General features: G+C 43.0%; 1 protein-coding gene across 3 annotated transcripts in view; it reads right to left on the bottom strand.

The window, feature by feature from the left end:
- Positions 1-606: 606 nt before the first annotated feature.
- Positions 607-20,420, bottom strand: part of LOC135992063 (cystathionine beta-synthase-like protein) — a 32,088-nt gene continuing 12,274 nt past the window's right edge. For all 3 annotated transcript variants that reach the window (XM_065641010.1, XM_065641002.1, XM_065641019.1), the window contains 12 exons: positions 18,354-18,433; positions 16,885-17,019; positions 16,285-16,354; positions 13,867-13,958; positions 12,885-13,010; positions 12,142-12,226; positions 11,845-11,950; positions 10,916-10,990; positions 10,058-10,192; positions 8,985-9,093; positions 6,197-6,281; positions 607-4,499 (listed from right to left, as the gene is read on the bottom strand). In XM_065641010.1, coding sequence (XP_065497082.1) covers positions 4,390-4,499; positions 6,197-6,281; positions 8,985-9,093; positions 10,058-10,192; positions 10,916-10,990; positions 11,845-11,950; positions 12,142-12,226; positions 12,885-13,010; positions 13,867-13,958; positions 16,285-16,354; positions 16,885-17,019; positions 18,354-18,433 — 1,208 coding nt within the window. In that variant the 3' untranslated portion in view covers positions 607-4,389. The remainder of the gene's footprint in view (positions 4,500-6,196; positions 6,282-8,984; positions 9,094-10,057; positions 10,193-10,915; positions 10,991-11,844; positions 11,951-12,141; positions 12,227-12,884; positions 13,011-13,866; positions 13,959-16,284; positions 16,355-16,884; positions 17,020-18,353; positions 18,434-20,420) is intronic.

The raw sequence follows: 20,420 nt of genomic DNA, 5'->3' as shown, positions 1-20,420 counted from the left end.
TCCTTGCAGAGTTAGCATAGGAGCAACGTTGGCCTTTTGCGTATCAGACTGCGATATCAGGATCCGTTTTGCCTCTGAGTGGACTGCCAGAAGGTAAAGGTAAGGCAGTGATCTGCAATTGCTGCCATCAATGACAGCATTTCAGCAGATCACATGAAAAGGATGTGCAAGGTAAAAACAGTTTAGTGTACCGTTTGCCCACTGTGTCAGTCACCCCATGCTGCTGAAGGGCAAACTGGATCAGGAGTGAGAAGGTAAAGCTTGGGACAGAGCACTCTGTGCGTGAGGAGGTAGATGGACCATGCCTCTGTAAGAAAACCCAGCACACAGGCAAGCAAGCCAGCAAGGAGTTCACGCCACACACCCAGAGGACTGGCCCTGGCACCCAAGACAGGCAGAGGAAGCCCCCCCTGCACTTCTCCACCCAGACTTCCCCCATCGGCTCCAAGAGATGGGACGATGTCCCAGTGAGGCCTTAAGCCCACATGCTGAAACCAGGAGGTCTTGGGCAGCTGATAGAAATTTCTCACAGTCTACAGTCTAATTCACTTTCAGCTTGAAATGCCATTAACACACCCAGAGTCATTCTGCAATCAAACAGCTTTTATTGAACTTTTGTATTGTACATTTCTGAACATTTGTGCAATGCAGCACATAGTATTGATTTTTCCCAGCTCCCTAAAGCATAAAAATACTTGCCTTTGTGCCATAGTAGTGTCTTGACGCTACGCAGTAAGACAGGCTGTCAGATGACATGGACAATGCTACGCAACACCTAACAGTGAGTATCTCTCATGTGAAATTTGTAACAGCATGCGGAAGTTTCCAGAAACCATTTAGTGACGAGCCTGGTGGGCAGATGAGACTGGTCTGGCTGCTTAGAGGAAACTCAGCTAGACAGAGTTCTGGAGTCAGCCACAGCTTGTGCAAGAAACAGGAAATAACATTGGACGTGACAACTTCAAAATGATCCTTAAGTCATTGCCCAATAACTGCTTGCAAAATATTATACAGAGTTTACTGGACAATTGCCTTCAGGTAAGAAAATAAAAGTATTTTTGCAGAGCCAACATCAGACCAAAAGGATTGATATTCTCTTACAGTGACAAACAAATACAGCATAAATTGTTGATATAAATATCCATGTGCAAAATAGTTCAGGCATATGGTCAGCACTTGCTTAACCAGCACGGGTAAAACAGAAGAGATCGACACCCACTTTCAGAAAAAGACCCAGCTTTGTTTGAGCTCTGGACATGAATTTCAGGTTAAAGACCAAACAAACTGCAATGTCTTTTTTGGTCCTCACAGTATTTGAAAGAGAGATGAATCTAGCAGTAATACAGCTACTAATACTGCTAACCAGGACCAGGCTAGTAACAACATTCTCAGACATGCAGAAATACATTACGCTCATAAGTTTTTGCATCAGAGAAACTTCAATTTCACAGGATTCCCCCTCCCCTTCTCTTTATCACCTTCATCCCTACAATGGGAAAGAGCTCTGGAAAGCTTTTCAGTCATTCAGCAACCCCATTTATTTCCCCAAATCCTCTGGTCAAACAGGGTTGCTACAGTGAACTCGAGTGGCTGGTGGCTGCTGTTTCCTCCCTGTGCCAGTGTAGAACAGGACACAGCTCTTGCTCTTACCAAACTGCACAGGTGGAGTGGCACAGGTTGACTTCTTTCGAGACTTTGGTTTACTTGGATTCTTAGTCAGCAATACTACCTGGTTTTTAACACTACAGAGATTAATTTATGAAACTGAAAACTCAAAACACACTTTGAAAGGTAAGTTACTGGGCTCTGCCAAGCAGCAACAGAAAAAAGACAGAGCTGCTCAGCAGATAAAAGCTACGCCAGCTTTGAAAACAGTGTCTTTAACACACAGGTACACACACCTGATATTCACACTAGTCCAACTTTCCACTACTCAGAGCACCCAAGCCAGGGTTGCTACTACAGTGAGGGAGAACAGTAAGAAAGGAATCACTACACAGCATACAGGTTAAAAAAAGAGCCAGCCATCCTTTAGAACCAATTATTATTGAAGTTGCACATTTTTTTGACTTTATAGTCGTTTATTCCAGAGCCTTGGGAAAAGTTGTCTTAAATCTTAAAGAAGCATATGAGTTTAAATGGTTGAACCACAGTTTATGGGTCATGTTACATCAGCAACAGCCCTCATCTGAAGGGACAGCCACTGTCTAAGGAAATAAACTGAACAAGGCCAGAATAAACTTAACATTTTTATGCCATACTGGTGAATGCTATCAGAAATCAGTCTGAGGCTTTTTATTATCACGACAAGTTTTTAGCATTCACAAATTTAAGTTGAGAGTGATGCAGCTAGAAAACAAACCAGCCTGTGTCACTGTTGGCAGACAGACACTATTACTGGTGTCACTTCTTTGGTTCTGAGCTCCTGCCTCTCTCCTCCAGGCCAGCATCACCCAAGGCACAACTCCAAAAGCTCAGCCCAGATGGAACAGGGTGGCTTCCACCACCTCTCTCCTCTGACAGTGTACTGCCAAAATGGAAAACAAATTCCACTGTCACAGGGAGGCCAGCAAGGTAGAAATAAATCTATATACCGGAGGTATTATTTTTGATTTGTAACTAGTCCTGTTGTTTTCTCTTAGCTGTCTCACAACTCCCGGCTTTCAGCTTCTGAAAGACTTGGCTATCCTACCTGTGATGGCCCCAGCCTAAATAGTATTTTTCTACTTCAGTAGAGAGACAAGCTAAGAAAAGTGTTGCTCTTGCTGATCAAAAGCCTTATTATTGGCAAAAGGCCAGTTGGAAGGTAATTAGAGCAGTCTTTATAGAACCATAGAATAGTTTGGGTTGGAAGGGACCTTCAAAGCTCATCTAGTCCAACCCCCCTGCCATGAGCAGGGACATCTTCAACTAGATCAGGTTGCTCAGAGCCCCATCCAGCCTGGCCTGGAATGTCTCCAGGGATGGGGCATCTGCCACCTCTCTGGGCAACCTGGGCCAGTGTTTCACCACCCTCACTGTAAAAAATTTCTTCCTCATGTCTGGCTTGAATCTCCCCTCCTGTAGTTTGAAACCACCCCCTCCTTATCCTACTGCAACAGGACCTGCTAAAAAGTCTGTCCCCATCTTTCTTGCAGGCCCTTCTTTCTTATGAAGATGAAGAACAGCTACTTTTCTGCTGTAACCACAGGGTGATCCCCCTTGGCATTGCCACTAGCTGCAGTCGGCAGCCCCAGCACAGCAGCATATGGATGGGGCTGTCACTGCCAACCCTTCTCACAGCTACGCAAGCCAAACATGACTGAAAAACACCTACTGCATATTAGTCTTGACAGTACCTGCCCACACCATGTTTTCCAGCTACTTCCAAACTTCGCTATAGTGAATCCAATTAACAGTAGGGTTTTTCTCCTGGAAAAAGGCACTACAGTGTAGGAGCACTTGAACAGGACTCCAAAGAGTTTACAGCTCTTGACATAACACCTTTGGCTCTTCTAAAACAGGCATAAAAAGAAGCATAAGATAAGAGGGTGGGGAGGTAAGGAGAAGGTACTGGATGAAATGGCACGATTTTCAAAAACCTTCAGGCAAGAAGCTTGATCTTACCTTCTAATCTTTTCGCTTGTGCTTACTTATCAGTGTACAACTGGAAAAAACAGAAAGGCCTGCCTTTGCAGTGAAAGCTGGTGCACTGTGTAAAACAAAGTCACTAGTTTATGTTTGTCACTTCACTGGCAGGCTTCCACTCAAGTTCGTTTTTCCTCAGAGCAACTCGTTGAAACAAGCCTCAACCCCAGCCCTCAGGATTTCCTCCTGTTCTACATTTATGTCACCAAAAGGGAAACCCTCCTTTCTTCTCTCCATGCCCCAATCCCATTTTTGTCTCCATACAGATCTTACCTAACTTAACACTCTTGCACAAACAAACACACAGACCACCCAACCCAAAACTTTCCAGAGCTCTCTTTGGCCTCTGCTTCAGTAACTCTATTTTAACACATTTTATGAATCCAAAACAATGTTTTGGAAAGCCAGACTTTAGACACAACAAGTAAGGAACACACCAGTTAATTTAGGCAATATTTTTACATCTATGTATAGGTTAAAAAAAATTTGTCTTGATAAGAAATACTGTGTAATCTGATGAAGAAAGAATTCCACAAAAGCTGTGCAATACAACAAAATGCACTGGCTGTGTAGCTGACACCAGGATAGATAACTGCTTATTTTCAAAATTTAAAAAACCAAACAAAACAAAAAAAACCCAAACCAAACCAAAACCCCACACCACACATCCTTAGGACAGACCATTCTACCTAAGAAATAAACCTGATTCTTTGTCGGAGATTGCAAAATGTTGTTGAAGAGGTTCCACATTGCTACTTGACTTTAGTTGGCCTTTCTTTCCCGTTCTCGTGCAGTCACAAAGTTAAGCAGGTCGATGGCTGTAACGATGCCAAACACCATTTGCCGCTTACTGGAGGAACCATCAGTGTGATCTACACAGGAAAAAAAAAAAAAAAAAAAAAAAAAAAAGAGTGGATTCGGGCTTTAGGAGGCACAAAACCACCCCATCCTACTTGGTTTTAATGGCACTGTCTGTAAAGACGGGTGCCAAGCCAACCCAGCCTCGCGTGTCAGGGCCTGTTGGTGGAGCTGGTCACCACTGATGACCCTTGTACATTGAGGGGGAACCCAAATGGCACCTTGATCAACAGTCACTGAGGAAGTGGCAAGGATTTTAATTTCAGAAAGGCTCCTCAACGAAAAGGACATAGAAACTTAAATGTTATGGAAGAAGGTTAAGGGTCCATCAGATTTATTTTTCTTTACATTTCAGTTCAAACCAAATCCTCTGTTATAACGCATGTTTTCCTCATATATTAGTTTCTCTGGCTCTACTTAAAACAGCTGCAAGCTGATATTTTCCCATTGGAACCAGGGGCCACCAGAGGAGGACATGCAACACTGCTACCTTCCTACACCACTGTCAAATACAGAATTAGTATAAAACAAACAAAAAACCCCACAATACAACATTTTCCCATTTATATCCAAAAATCTTAACCACCTAATCACTGTTGCATTGAGAGCACAGGTTCAAGTAATTTTTCATGGTGAGCATAAGCCTTTGACCTGGGAACCAAGTGGCCAAGTGACCTCAGATCCTTTATCTATGGTCTAAGTTCCCTGTTCTAAAGTCTGGCTGTATTGAGATGTTTAGCCTACTTATATACTCAGTTTGTTCAGCCAGCTGGATTGTCCTGGACTTTTCATTTACTCAGTCTTTCTTCCCTTGCAAGCCTCCCATGAGATTCTAGCTTTAGAAATAGTCAGCAACAGAGTCAAGAGCACATACTTATGGAGGTTGACAGGAACAAGCCCAAATTTTAACTATTCTTCATTTACAGTTATAATTGAGATAGCTGTCAGATAAATTTATCTGATGAGTCTTAATATTGTTTTTAGTCTAGTTTCTCAGTGTTTGTAATTTTGCAAGTTGCCTGCTATAAGTAAGGAAAAAATGTTATTCACACGTAACAGTGATACACCCTAGCTTTGAAGATTTATTTAGTCATGTCCAGTTCATAAAGGAGAGAGTGTAAAGAATTTTGAGATGGGAAAAGAAAAGTAGAGTTTGGAGGAAAAACATCAAGAATAAGTTAGTTTAAATGAAATAAATAGGAAAAAGAAATAGTAAGCTGTCTTGAGACAGTTGATGTCAGTGTTGACATCTAGATCTTACTAAACTTTATGAAGTTATAATAAGGGTTTTGTTTTAGAAAAGCAAGGAATTGAAGTTCAGTTCACCTGGGACACTCCCTGTGATGGAACTGCTGGAAGTTGCATGGCAGGAATAGGAAGAAGCAAAGATCAGTTGTGCTGCAGGAACTTATTCACTGCCCTACTGCTACTAACAAACCACTGCACAGTGGACTAGACCCTGGCATTTGGTTCTGAGCAGTAACTTGCTCCAAAAGCAGGTGCATTATAGTATGTGGGGTTATTAATGGATTTAACATTTCCTCCACAAGAATTACAGTGCCGATGTCTTACTAAGTGTTAGTAACACATAGTTACATACACAGAAAGAGGATTTGGCTTCTTCAAAACTTGTTAACACACTCACACCTGTACTTGCTTCTTGTTACCACTCAAAGATTACCTCTTACAAGGTACAGTACATCATACTCACATTGAATTTGTTCATGAACCACTAGAGCAAAGTGGTCTATTTCCAGTATATGAGAGAGTCTCCCCAAGTTGTCTTTCAGGTTAATCTGAGGAGAGAGTTACAAAACTTGAATAAAACAGTCCTTTATATGTTTAGTGGTCGATAATCCCCATATACTTTGTGCAGTATTAAAAACAATACATCAGCATTTCTATACTGCCCCCATCTGAAGTATTGTAAAACACTAGCAAATCAAGGCCAGCTTAAAAGATCAGTTCTCTTTGTTTCTAACTTCTGAGAAAGCAGAACAAAAAAAACAAACCACGAAGCACTACATGAAGTTATTCATTCCGATTCTGTAAACATAATGAATATACTGAACATATGGAATATCTGAAGAATCGTAATGAAAAAGGTCAAATGTTCCCTGTGTCTAACAAAAGAAGTTACCGTAAAACTAATTATACTTGGTGATTTTACTCAAGCAAGCCTGGTAAAAAGTGAATGAATCAGGCTGCAAATCACTGTGGAAGTGAACACAATCTGTAAAGGCAGCAAGCGAAGAGAAAAGCCCAAACAAGCCAAAAACAAAACCATGGGTGAAGACTGTTCAGCTAACACTGTAATCAGGTACAAATTGACGAACTGAGAATTGAGAAGTCATTTTTAGTGAAGTTCAACTTTGCTTAGACTACAGAAGAAAGCACCTTGTGTTGACTCTGCAGAAATAATACAGAGCCTTCTGAAACACTTACCTAATCACCTGCTGGAATCACTTGAAAGAATGCATAAAAAAGTTCATCCTACATGCTTTAACATTAAGCAGCAGCAGCAATAGGTCTATTACCCAGATGACTCTCCCCAGGTAATTGCAGCACCCATCATTTGATATACTTTCATTAAAGGGGACTAAAGCAATTTACAGCAAAGTTTTGCACTACAGATTAAAAAAGCCTTTATGCTGCAGTGAACTCAGCTTGTAATTTACGAATAAATACATCAACAGTTGGGCTGCACTGGAACACAGAGCTCTGGTCTCCATACTGTGAGTTAGAAAAGATCAAAAGGATTCCCAGCAGCCTGTGTTTAAGAGACCAGCAGGCTATAGTGCATACTGAAGCATCAGTCCTTAAACTGGTGGGCCAGGTGAGAGACTGAGGGGAAACCTGGACCTACTGTCACATCAAGTCAGCTGTCAGTCACCATCAACAAGCAGTTTTGTGCAAATGTACATGCAAAGCCTAATTTTTGAACCTAAGTTCAAAGCTCATTGAAGAGGTAGAGCCCTTTGCCATATGACTGTGTATAAGGAATAAACCCATTTTCAGGGACTGGGTAGGCTAAAGATAACCAGGATAAGCAGCCCATAGGTAGCACTGGGACAAACAATGAAGACAAACATATTTTGAAATGCTTAATGGAAATTAAACAGAACTCCCACAAAGTTTTCACCTCTCTCACTACTGCTCATTTCCTCTCCCTAAAAATTTTGTCCATGAGTTTTGCCACTTTTAGGCACTTTAAAAAAAAAAATCTACGTCCTGGGATAGTCATTTCGGTGACACAGATGATCAATTTTCCCAGTTTCACCAGCAAACAAACCAAATAAGCTTGATTAAAGTGGTAAGAAACACAAAATCCACAATATTTCTGAGGTTATGTGCATTTAACTATGCTTCTCCATCAAATTGCCAATTCAAATGGAAAAATAACCAATGACTGATGCTTTTAGTTAGCATGTTAGCAATAGCACCACTTTTGTGTCACTCCCCTTCCAACTTCCACCAAGAAAAATGTCAGAACTAAAGAGAAAATAAATGGTTATGCTGTTCTTCACTGAAGAATCATGAGAAACTTCAAGCTACCCATGGAAGAAAGCCACAACCTCAGAAGTGCAGAGAACTGGCTGCTATAGCTAACACCAGTGTAGCCACAGAAATGATTGCACACCACCAGTCCCAAAAACTCTGAAGGTGTCCAAGTGAGGGAGAGCATGATCTGAGCAGTTTTGTTACACACCGCATTTCCACCTGATGCTTGATTATCTGTCTGGGAAGGAAAAAAATACATTTACACTTGTCCATAAAGAACTAGCATCCTTTCTCAGCCTCGGGGGGTTGGTAGTTTGTAGACTGAATGGCAATATTACACACACTTCCAGAATACAGCACCTTATCTCCTATAAGACAGCGTTGAAACTAAAAGCCTGGTGAAAACTACATCAAGTACTACATGTTAAAAACAAAATTGTTTTCCTGCAAGAGAAGCAAAGCAACACCACCACATGTATTTTAGAAGAGCAGCCATACAGCTAGGAAGTTGTGGTATCTTGGCACACCACATTGGATGAACCAGCGAAAGTGGCTAAGATCAAAATCCACGTATCTTGATAACATCAGCTTTCAGCAGTCATCCCCCTGTTTCAGCAAGGCATCTGATACAAAAGGCAAACAGTTGCTTGTTTTTAGCTAATATAAAAATTTACAAGCATTATTTCAACATCTTCCTGTCTCTTCCCCTGGATCGTTACATTGCCCAGATTTGTGTCGGGGGTTTTTGGGAAGGAGGAAAGGACAAGCATGCTAGAAGAAAGCCTGCTGAAGTAACAACAGTACAATATAGAGCCACAACAGAAACCTGGGAGCTATTGAGTGACCTAGGGCAGAGTTTAGAACACATCTGTGCTCAATAACAGCTGCTCTGTATGGTCCCAGCTAAACCTTACCAACCTGATGCCATTGTAGTGTTAGAACACCTACTGTAGTACTTTAAGCTAGAGAACTAGGAGTTGTACTATATATCTGCTTACCTGTTTAAATTGCTTGTAAATTACTTTGCTGACTTCATCAAAAGGCTGAACTTTTCCAGCAAGCAGTGAAGAAAGCATGTTACCCAGGGTAACCATGCCCAAAATCACCCTGGGGGAAGAGAGAGAGAAGATAGGGCTGAACAATCTTCCTTTAGATAAAAGCATCCACTCTCAGCCAGCCTGGAGAAGTCAGTTCAACTGCTTCATGGTATAAAGCAACACTATTTATGGTACACTTGGATCCTGTGTCTCTGCAGGAGACAGAGTCCAGTTCTCAGAAGTTCTGGAGATTCACACAAGAAGCCAGGAGGTGCTGTGGGTGTCTGGCTCTTCTGAGCATCAGGCTCTTTACAGCTCTAGTTCTTGCAAATGGAAAGCTTCTTGCAATCTGAGACCACTTTTGAAGAGGCCAACTTCATTGATTTATGCCCTCATCTGTCCCTTTGAAAAGTGTGGCAGGGCCAGAGACATGCTTGCCTCAATTTTGCTCATTCCCCTTCTCCCTGCAAGGATGTTGGGAGGACCTATAACAATTAATCCATTGAGTTAACTCTAGCTGGAGAGTAACTCAGCAACTCTTCGTTATTCAGCCTGTCCTACAGGAGACCTACAGGGTACTAAGGCATGCTAGCTTACTGGGGCACCCTGGTTTATAGGGGTCACTACAACATTGCACTATAATGCAGTGTTCTGAAAAAATTGGGTAAAAGCTGTGGTGGAGATGAGTAGGCTTTGGGTTGCTTGTTTTAATTTTTTTTTTTTTTTTTTTTTTTTGCTTTGTTAAGTTAAATAGCTATTCTAAAAAAGTGTAGTTATCCTGCAGAGACACACTGAGTAAGTATACCCCAACAATCATCAGAAGCTTATTATGTTAAGGGCAGGACAGTCCTGGCATGACAACATATTAAGTCCAGCACTGGTGCGTTTAAGGTAACATTTCTGAACTGTGTTATTATAACTGAAGAAAAATGAGTGAGAGGATATTATACTTTTAGTTAGCATTTAAAGTCATCCCTTGGGACCTGGTAAGACAAGTGATACATATGGATGAATAGTGATATACGTGGACATACCCAGATTCATCAACAACTGGTACCTGGTCGAATCCCTTCTCCCGGAGAATGTCAACAGTCTTTGCACAGGTAACAGTTGGAAGCACAGTCAGGGGAGCAGAGAGGCTCAGTTCCTGAACACTGATGTTCCACCACCTGGGGATGAAATAAAAACCAAGGCCATGCCATGCAAGTCTTGTGGAGAGAACAGAACTAGTTGCTCATGTCCAGTAGCCTTCAACTCTACATGAATGACAAAAGGCTGCAAGGAAGAGTCAGGATGCAGCCAGAGTCAACACAGCTTCAAGGTGTTCAAGTCTTCTCCCCAATATCAGAAAGTCACTGAAGTTTGAGAAGGCTTTAAAACTGCAACTCTTTTCCTCATTTCATCTACTTTCTGGGATTACCAATAGTTAGTGGAGAGTACTAACCTCCATAGTTTCATTATTTATATCTTAGACAGAAAATTTGGGGCTCATACTGAAAGAGCTAGCCATATTTATAGTCATTATAGGTAGCAGTTTAGGGAAGATTCCCCTCCACCTATATAGACTTGCAGTGCTTTGCACTCAAGAACTCTGATCTCAGAAGAGTTCTTTAGATGCTACTTTATCATTTCAGATACAAACCATTTCACAAAAAAAAAAAAACCAAACATTAAGTACCAAGTTTTCTTCTGCTGCTATGCAACTCAAAGAAGAAAAATCAACTCATTTAAGCAGATTTTATTTAATACCTGCAATTATACATCAACACAATAGTATGAAAGATTAGCTAAGTCAAAAGAAGTAGTGCAACTTGAAATGAGTTTTAAATTAGCACCACCATAAAGATGATTGAATAGACTTATGAAATACCAAATGGATCTAACATGCTTACCAAGGTTTTTTTACAAGGTCGTCTTCTTTCATGAACCCTTTCTGAATCATCCATTTGTCACTCAAGAACTTGGACCTGGAAAGCATCAGGAAGTGAAAAGCTCATTAGCAGGCTGAACATCTGACAGCACACCTAATAGCACACCAAGGCAACTGTTTACAGCTCACTACCACTAACAACTAAAGCATATTTGAAAATATACTGCAACTTGCCATCCAAGCTTACCAGCCAGGGACATTGAGAAGAAATACTCGTAGGAAGAAAAAGGAATCCCATGGGAAACAAAGCTTCAACTAAATCAGTCCCTTACAGCACAATAGAGACACAGCCTGGAATGGAGTAGTGCCAATCTGTACTCAGGCAAGGTCTGTCTGCAGTTTCTAGTCATCTAGAATAGTGTTGGATGCAACAGAAGTCAGGAAATACAGCTAAAAACATCAAGTTTTGGGTTATGTTTTAATGCAGTAGGAGAGAAACATATTTCTCAGCACAGCTCAGAGCCCTCACACTTCTACCCGTAATGTACCCCAACAGTGGCTACTGCTACAGCAGTGCTGTGTTCTGCTGCAAACACAGGCAGAGAGAACAGACAACCTTACAGGGACCCTTTGAGGAATGGGGCAATACCATGGTCTCCAATAAATATAACACTGAAAGTAAGTCTTTTCCAGTGAAAGATGCTAACCAGTGATGGTTATATACTGAAGTCAGACACAAGATGGAGCTCATCTTTCAGAGGGCTAATCTCCTTTCTCCACCACTTTCTACACCACACACTTACTAGACACCTCAGAAGTTGTGCCACAAACACGTTCCTTGCTTTGGTAACTGGGTGCTATAAGAAATATGAATTCAACTCGCCACTGCTGTAAGGAGATCTGAGGGACTGCCTCACCCTTTTCCCAGAGAGAAAATAAGTAGGTTCTTACATGTAGTTCCTGACAGAGTCAGGGAGGATCACAACACAGCGCTGACCTTCCTTCAGCTCTTTGGCTGCCTTCAGAGCTGCAGACATGGCACTGCCTGAGCTGCCACCTGCCAAAATGCAGATCAGATGCAAAACTGTCAAACCGTAAGGGAAATGAGAAAGAATGAAAGAGGAAGAGACACAGAAGAGGAGCCCAGGGTGAAGAAGACAGCTTCTGAAGTAGAAGGAGGTCCACCTGACCTGCACAGCTGCCCACATATTATTCAGAGAAACCCAAAGGATTCACATTTGCTCTTACCGCACAGCAGTCCTTCCTCTCGGATCAGCATGCGAGCTAAAGCAAACGACTCCTCATCATTGCTCTTGTACCACTGGTCCACTGTCTGGGAAGGGGCAGGAAGACAGAAACAAGGGTCTATTTAAATGAGGAGGGCTAGGGGAGCAACACAGCTAGCATGAATTCAATACACACTCTTTGGGGTAACAGCTGCCCTACTGAGCCACATGCCTGGGCTTCCATCCTTGAAATGCCAAGAGGTTTTTCTGTGTTGTTTTGTTTGTTTGTTTTTCCAAAGTAAGAAGATCACATTAGCACAACAGGCTCTTTATTGAAACCTTGCTGTGAGAACAGGCTGTTGCAGGACAGCCACAGAGAGCATCAGTTTCCTCCCCTCTGGGAGGGCTTCCCCACAGGCTCTGCTCAGGACATAGTAATATCACTTTTGGCCAGGAAGGGTCAGGGTACCTTTTTTTTTTTTTAATTGGCTGCCTTTTTTAATTATTAATAAAAAAAGGAAGTATATTGTTCTAGGAAAATGTTATCTGCTCACAGCATTTCCACTTAGCATTGTAAAACAGACATGGCCAGTGCAAAAGCCTTCCAAGGACTGCTTTTGCTGATGGAAAGAACAGGAATAGTTCTGTCTGCTAGCCCTTCCCTTTCAGCTCAAAGAAATACTTCCAAGTTTTTCCTCCACCTTTCACCTCACTTCTGCATCCCAACAAAGGGCAAAGTGCATTAAACCAAGAAGCATGACTTACAAATCTATCCAACACTGTGGGGACAAAATCGTATCCGATTCCTTCCACTTCATACGTTGTCTTGTCAGTCTTGTTCAGTTCTTCTGGTGTAGCAAGGATGGAGCCTTCAGGATCGACACCTATAATCTGGAGAAGCAATTCCCACTTTGGTTACCATGACATGTTGCTTTTGAGAACACAGCTATTGACTCATGAGCACCGGCCTCATTACAGCTGTTGGTGTTACACTGGCTGCACACACAGAGCCAAACCAACAGCTACCTAGTCTCCTACTCATTTCTTCTTGCCAACATTCACCCCCACCCCCATGAGCAAAATGCTTTACTGCTTCTGGTCCCTTGGCAACCCATCCTGTCTCCTCAGACTGTGGACACTGAGGCATACCACTTCTTATACATGGGTTTTGTTTGGTTTAAACAAGAGACGGGGTTTCCCTGAGACAAGATTGTCCTTATTCACATGTCAGGCATCATTACAACCAAAACGTTTTTGTGCCAAGTGCAAGCAGGTAAGTTTTATTTCGTTTACCATTCCCTGCCTATATAGGAAAGTATTCATGATTGAAACAATAACAACTTCTAACACAGCACACAGATAAGACACAGAGGCTGGTGTGTGCAGAGAAAATTTCACTTGGTAAAACCTCAGCAGGTCCAGACAAGTTAGTGAAGGCACAGTCAGTGAGGAAACAGAAGGCTGCAGCATACACCAGAGAAGGACATTTCTCAGACACCCCATGAAGAGATCTGAGGACCAGTTTTCATCTGTTGAGTCAAACCTGAACTCTGGTTCCCTGTGAAACCAGAGCATGATGAGAAAGGTCTGAAAACCTTTCTTTGCTGCTCAGAACTACCTTCTAACTAACAATATCCAAGAGCTTCCTGCAGAGACACAGGGCAGGCTGGCAAGAGATGGGATGTGCCAAGTGGAGCAGTTTGAGGTTCACCCTGCTAAAGAGAAATGCTTTAGGCTTGCCACTTACTTTGCAACCTGGACACTTCTCCTTTAGCTTTCTGGAGAGGCCAGTGAGAGTACCTCCTGTGCCAGCTGTAGCCACCACCATGTCAATTTTTCCTGTTTAAAGATCAAGGATAGAAAACAGTTGTGAAATCTCCCCCAGAATGATTGGTTAAAAACCCACTTAAACTTAAATATGGACTTTCTTTAACAAAAAGTGGGCAAGATAAGGCTCTTTGCTTCCCAAGAGCTGTGTTAGGAGACATACCTTGAGACCACCTTGCTCAGTCTCCATTTACTTCAACATTGGTTTTGAAATGTCCATCCAGTGACCTGACAAGGCACCAATTTGTGGCACTTTGGACAGAGCTGGAGGTGGCCCATAGAGCTGACACCTGTGGTTCTCTGGTTACTGTATTTGCTGATGTAGATAATTCATTATTTAATTTAGAACAAGCAGCCCATTATATTAGTTAATTTACTGAATGAGCACCAAGAGCATGGGACATGTACCCACTGAGAGAACTGTCAACACGACTACTCTCATTTTCATGTAAAAAATACTATTTCAGTCATGAGCACTCAGTGAGTGCAGGTACAATAGTTCATTCTTCTGTCATGCCCTACAGTTTCCATGGTGCATCCACATGACAGCTTTGTAAATAAAAGAATACACACACCAATTCACACACAAAAACCAAATGCCTAACAGTCAGAAGAACAACATCCTGCCAAGCAGGGGCATAAGCTCAGTAAAAACTGAACAGTGACTGGCCTATGAAGAAAAGTATATACAAACAAGAAGCCTAAAGCTAGAACTCATCCATGCTTTCAGTTGGTAGGATGGCAGTTTGTTAAAGAATACTCATTTTAACTCAAAGAAAGTCTGCCACAGAAAGACAAACCAAATCCTCTGAACAGCTAGAGTTACTTTTGGTGGGGAGGAGGAGAACCCTTCACATGGTCCTCACCTTAACGAGAAGGAATTTAATGTCCAATTTTCTTATTAGAGAGTCCCATCAGAAACTGTACTGTTTTATAAGGCAGGTCAGCAGCTTCCTGTAAGACTTCCTTCTACCACCTACGTGGTAGCCTGTAGCACCACACTGAATGTCTCCCTCCAATAGCTCTCAAACCAATTCCTCTGCAGGGTAAGTCAGCCCACCTAAAGCTCTCTGCTGCCACAGCTCAACCACTTCTGGTACTCCAATCTGACTGCCTAGAGCTAACATGAAAGCAACCCCTGCAGAATAAACAGGTCTTACTGGTGACAACTGCAACACAGAGTCATTTGTACTCCTGAGGACTCCGAAGTGAAGAAGTTTCTAGTGTAATGGAGTATTTGGTCTGAGAATGTAAAAATACTCAAGTGCTGGGTCCTGCACTTGGGTCACAACAACCCCAGGCAGTGCTACAGGCTCAGCGCAGAGTGGCTGGAAAGTTGCCTAGGGGAAAAGGATCTGGGGGTGTTGATCGACAGCTGGCTGAACATCAGCCAGCAGTGTGCCCAGGTGGCCAAAAAGGCCAACAGCATCCTGGCTTGTATCAGGAATAGTGTGGCCAGAAGGTCCAGGGCAGTGATTGTCTCCCTGTACTCGATGCTGGTAAGGTCACACCTTGAATCCTGTGTTCAGTTTTGGGCCCCTCACTACAAGACAGACATTGAAGTGCCAGAGAGAGTTCAGAGGAAGCAATGAAGCTGGTGAGGGGTCTGGAGCACAAGTTTGATGAGGAGCAGCTGAGGGAACTGGGGCTGTTCAGCCCGGAGAAAAGGAGGCTGAGAGGAGACCTGATTGCTGTCTGCAACTGCCTGAAAGGAGGTTGTAGCATAGAGGGGGTTGGTCTCTTCTCCTGAGTAGCAAGTGATAGGATGAGAGGAAATGGCCTCAAGTTGTGTCAGGGGAGGTTTAGATTGGATATGAGGAAAAATTTCTTCCCTGAAAGGGTTATAATGCATTGGAACAGGCTGGCCAGGGAAGTGGTGGAGTCACCATCCCTGGAGGGGTTTAAAAGACATATAGATGTGGCACTTACAGACATGGTTTAGATGTGGACTTGGCAACGTTAGGGTAATGGTTGCACTTGATCTTAAGTTATGATTCTGTATTTCTGATTAGAGAAAGCGATGCTGTTCTTTCATGTTACTCTAGCTATGGCTTTTTTTTTTTTTTTTAAGATAACTTAAGCACCATTGCTTTCTCCACCTGGTCACAAGCAGAGGAACATAAAAACCAAAGCACCCCTCTTTAACCAGGGAAAAAATTCATTACTATGACTACTGAAATAAAGTAATTCTCTAATGACACACAAGTATATGTATAGGATTTGCTGTATCAAAATCCATGTGTTTTGCAGTCACTTCAGGTCCCATTCTCCAAGGACCTAACAGTAAGAGCATACTAGGGACTCACTGAAGAGGGGGTTAGTAGTAGAGCAATCGTACCTTCACACTGCTGTATGATCTCTTCAGCTGTGGTGTCATAGTGTGCCAGGGGGTTGCTGGCATTACGGTACTATATTGAAAGATAGAAGAGCCATTAAATAGACTAGAAAGACAACAAAACCCACTCTGTGAGGTATTTCAAGAATAGGACAAGCTTTCTCCAAGCCCTACAACAGGTACATATACTCTTTCCAGACTGCTTCCTTGTTATCTTGACTTGGGCAGAATGCCCAAGGGGAGGTACAGCCTTTCTAAATGATCTAATTTAAGAGTAGTTCTAAGATGCCATCACTCTCCAATGCCAAGGTCTGTCCTGTCTGTGGAACAATTTATTTTAAGAACATGACCCCTGTACCTGTTCTTCCACGCAGGACTACCAATTCAGTTTCTGCAACCATGGGCTCGTTGCTGCCCTCTAGTGACTATAAAAGCTTGCTACCCTACAGCATGGTGATGGCCCAACTACAGCTCTGGACCCAAGACACCTTTTCCTCCAGAGACACACTTAGGCTGTTGAGCAGTCAGCCAAGGACACTAGGGAACAAGGCTGCAATACCTCCTCCCACACTACACCCACACCTCTCACACTTTAGCTCTTACCTGGTCTAGTAAGTGCGCATTGGGGATTTCATTTTTCAGTCTCCATGCTACTCCCACGTGAGATTCAGGAGAATCAAATCTGGCAGTAGTTGGGGTCCTCACAATTTCAGCACCCAGAGCTCTCAGGACATCCACCTGTGGTAAATAAAGGTGGTCACAATACCCAGAACTGCTCTCTCAGCACAGAGACTTCATTGAGATGCAGAGGAAAGAAAACATCTTCCCTTTTATCTGGTCAGCAACAGCCTCCTCAGCTGTTCTCCTACACCCCAGCCTCACAGCATCACTGAGCCACGGGTCCAAATCCTTGATGTAATTTGGTTTCAGCTAAGCTTTACTTGGGAGCTAGATGTCAAACTCCCGTTTCTATTCTAGGCCTTCAGGCCTGTAGGGACTATTGCTGCCTATTGAGAAGCCTCACTGAGGAAAAACACCATCTCCTCTCATGCCAGCCACATGTGCTTTGCACTCCAACAGTGCTGCAGCCCAGTATTTTACGTTTAAGTGTAAATTATCTATATTTACCTGCTCCTTTGGACCCAAGCAGCAAAGGAGAACCTGCAGGGCCCTATGCACCACTCAGCTTCTATGAGAGCAAGAAAGTTTATGGCACTGAGCCAAAGCAAGGCCTGTCTTCAGAGGAGAGGCCATTGGTGCTGTGTGGCAGACAGCAACGGCCATGTGATACCTCTCCCTCCAGAGCAGGTAAGCACAAGCAATGGGTATAGGCCTTCTGGGGACGTTGCTCTCATTTGTGCCGCTGCCTTTCAGCACAAACACTGGAAAGGTTTGAACTAAGTGGTTTTGCTGACAGTGATTTGCTGTCTCAACTGTGAAGCACAGAGGATTGCTCCTCTTTTTTGGCTGTAGGTGCAGCACCACCCTAGTGGAACACAGGATAGGGCTTGCTCTAGAGCTGGATGTTCTGTGCTTTCCACAGTGAGGGTAAGGGGACATTACCTAGGTGGCTTTTCTCTCCCCTCTGTTGCTGTGGTGACACAATGCAGATGCTTGCCAGTATCCCCCAGTGTAACCTGAGGAGCTCAGCGGGCTCCCTCATGGCCTCACTCAGACCAGTGCAGAAAACAAAAACATTCAGAGATTCAGCATTGCCTTGCATCATCCTCCTTCGCCCAGTGAGTGACAGCTAACCCAGGGGTAGGTAGTTACTTCAATGTGCTAGGTAAGTCACAGGTTCCCTTGAAATTTGTATTTAAAGCAGTTATGACCATTTTCCAAGTGAAAATGCTGTGAAGATGGGTCTTAAACACATTTTTGTCCACAGCTAGTCAGCCTGGATTTCTCCTGGCACTGGCAATGGGCCCTCACCAGAGTTCTACCTGGCCAATGACTTGGAGGCCAAGAGCCTACACCTTGGTTGCTAAAGCCACAGCACTCATCTACATCAGGAACTCAGCAAGCGCAAACGTGCTTATTTTTTAATTATTGAAAATAAAAGCAGATCTGACCTTCTCCATGCTCATTTTCTCTGGCATCACAATGATACAGCGGTAACCCTTCACTGCTGCAGCCAAGGCCAGCCCAATTCCTGAAAGCAAGCAAAGACACGTAGAACACACAGTGAGGAGCAACAAAGAACAAAACCCACAATGCTAGCTTTGGCGTGCCCCAGCTTTAATCAGATTTTCAGAGGCTTCAGTACAGTGTCTTGGAGGGGTTGCAAAAGGAACATTTCTGGCTACTGGGGAGAACTGATGCTGCTAGTTCTTTGAGGGTCACAGGTAATAGAAAGTTTAGCCAAGGGTAGGAAAACTTGCCACATGCTAACTGCTAGCTTTACCACATGCACATCACCTTCCTCCTGTCTCAACCACTTCATTTTTACAGAAGTAATTTGGGAAAGGAATGAGCTTTAAGCTAAAGAGGACTAGAGCAATCATTTTGATACTGTCAGAAGAGCATTAGAGCCTCTATTGACTCACTTCTGCATTAAAACCCTACTTTGCAGTGTGCTGAAACTAAGTCCATTTTAAAAAGACATGATTAAACGCTGTTTGTGACTGAGGTTCCAATGCACTATGTCCACCTGTTACCACAGTGATGTACCTCAACTGTTAGAGACAGATTTCATTTCTACTTTAAAAATCTGCACCTCCAGTCCAATTTCTGCCTTCCAGCTTGTCATTCTGCCTGCCTGAAGAGCTAAGTTCAGGAGTGCCTTCCCCACAGAAGAGAAGCTTACACTTGTTATCACATCACCTCTCTGCTGAATAAGCTACACAGACCAAGCTAATTGATACATGTCTAAGGTCAAGGCTGCATGGCACTCCCCCCCAGGCTCTTTGGAGTACCAGGCACAGTACCAACACATGCTCATGACAATGCCTCACAGGCAGTTTACCCTACACAGAGACTTGCTTGTTCAAAGCTGGCTCTGTTTCTACATGGTGCTGGATTGTGTAGGGGTGTGGGGAAAAAAATAAAAACAAAACAAAAACTTTAACTGTTCCTGTAACAGAAGCATAACTCACACCTCAATTAATTCAAGTAGTGCTTAAGTATTTGGAAGGGAAACCCCCAAATTTTCCCAGTATATTACATGTAAATATGGATGCCCAAAAAAAAAAAAAAAAAAAAAGAAAAAGAGAAAGGCCTCACTAAGGCCAAAGACTGAAGAGAAGCCATCCAGCACTTTCCTTTACAGTCTGTGACGAAAGCATTTTGGGACCTGAACTCTAACATTTTGTACTTTCTGTTACTGACCTGGAAATGCAAACATCAAAACAGAACTTCAGCTGAGGGAGAAGTGGGATGCAGAGAAGACAAAAATATAACACATTACATCTCACATTTAACATATTCAGTAGCTCTGAGCAGTAGCCTACAGCAAAAGCCAGTTCTCTCAGGTTACTGTCTACCGTGGTCTTTGCTTTTATATGAAAAGAAACAGCTTTCTGAAGTAATTGCCTGTATCTCCTTCAGTTCTGCCTTCTTTCTATCTTTTAGTTTCTGTGGCAAAGAGAACCACTTATGAGGCACTGACCCAGAAAGCAGGATGTCATAGTATGATCACAGATACTGGAGGAATGAAATATATATGGATATTTTCCACTACATGCCATTGTTCAGGCAAGAGGTATAGCTACCGTTACAAGGGCTTCAGTTGCACTGCAACCCCCCCACAGAGCAGCTGCTGAGCAAATAGCATCAAATTGAGTTCCCGGTTTGCTGCAGAGGAGCTGGTCACAGATCAGCTCATCATCCCAGTCCCTCCATTAACAAATACTGGACTAGATCAAAAGAACAAAAGGAAGATTTGCCTGGCCTGTGGCTATCCAAAGGCAACAGTGGATGCCCAGGAAAGAGTTTAAGAACAGGACAAAACACCTCTCCAGAACACACCAGGCAGGAGAGTAGCTTGTAACTCAGCTCAGGAACCTCCTCAGAGGTGGCAGTACATTTTATATTTAACTAGCTCAAGGGGCGAGCATTCCAGGTATATTTAGTCCCCACCAGTAGAGCAGCTTAACAAAAGTACATTGCGCTTTCATGAAGGAGCCTAGAGTTAACTCCAG

The sequence above is a fragment of the Caloenas nicobarica genome, chromosome 1 (assembly GCF_036013445.1).
Source record: "Caloenas nicobarica isolate bCalNic1 chromosome 1, bCalNic1.hap1, whole genome shotgun sequence".
NCBI lineage: Eukaryota > Metazoa > Chordata > Aves > Columbiformes > Columbidae > Caloenas > Caloenas nicobarica.
The sequence above is the reverse complement of the archived record's forward strand: the minus strand, read 5'-3'. Positions and strand labels throughout refer to the sequence as shown.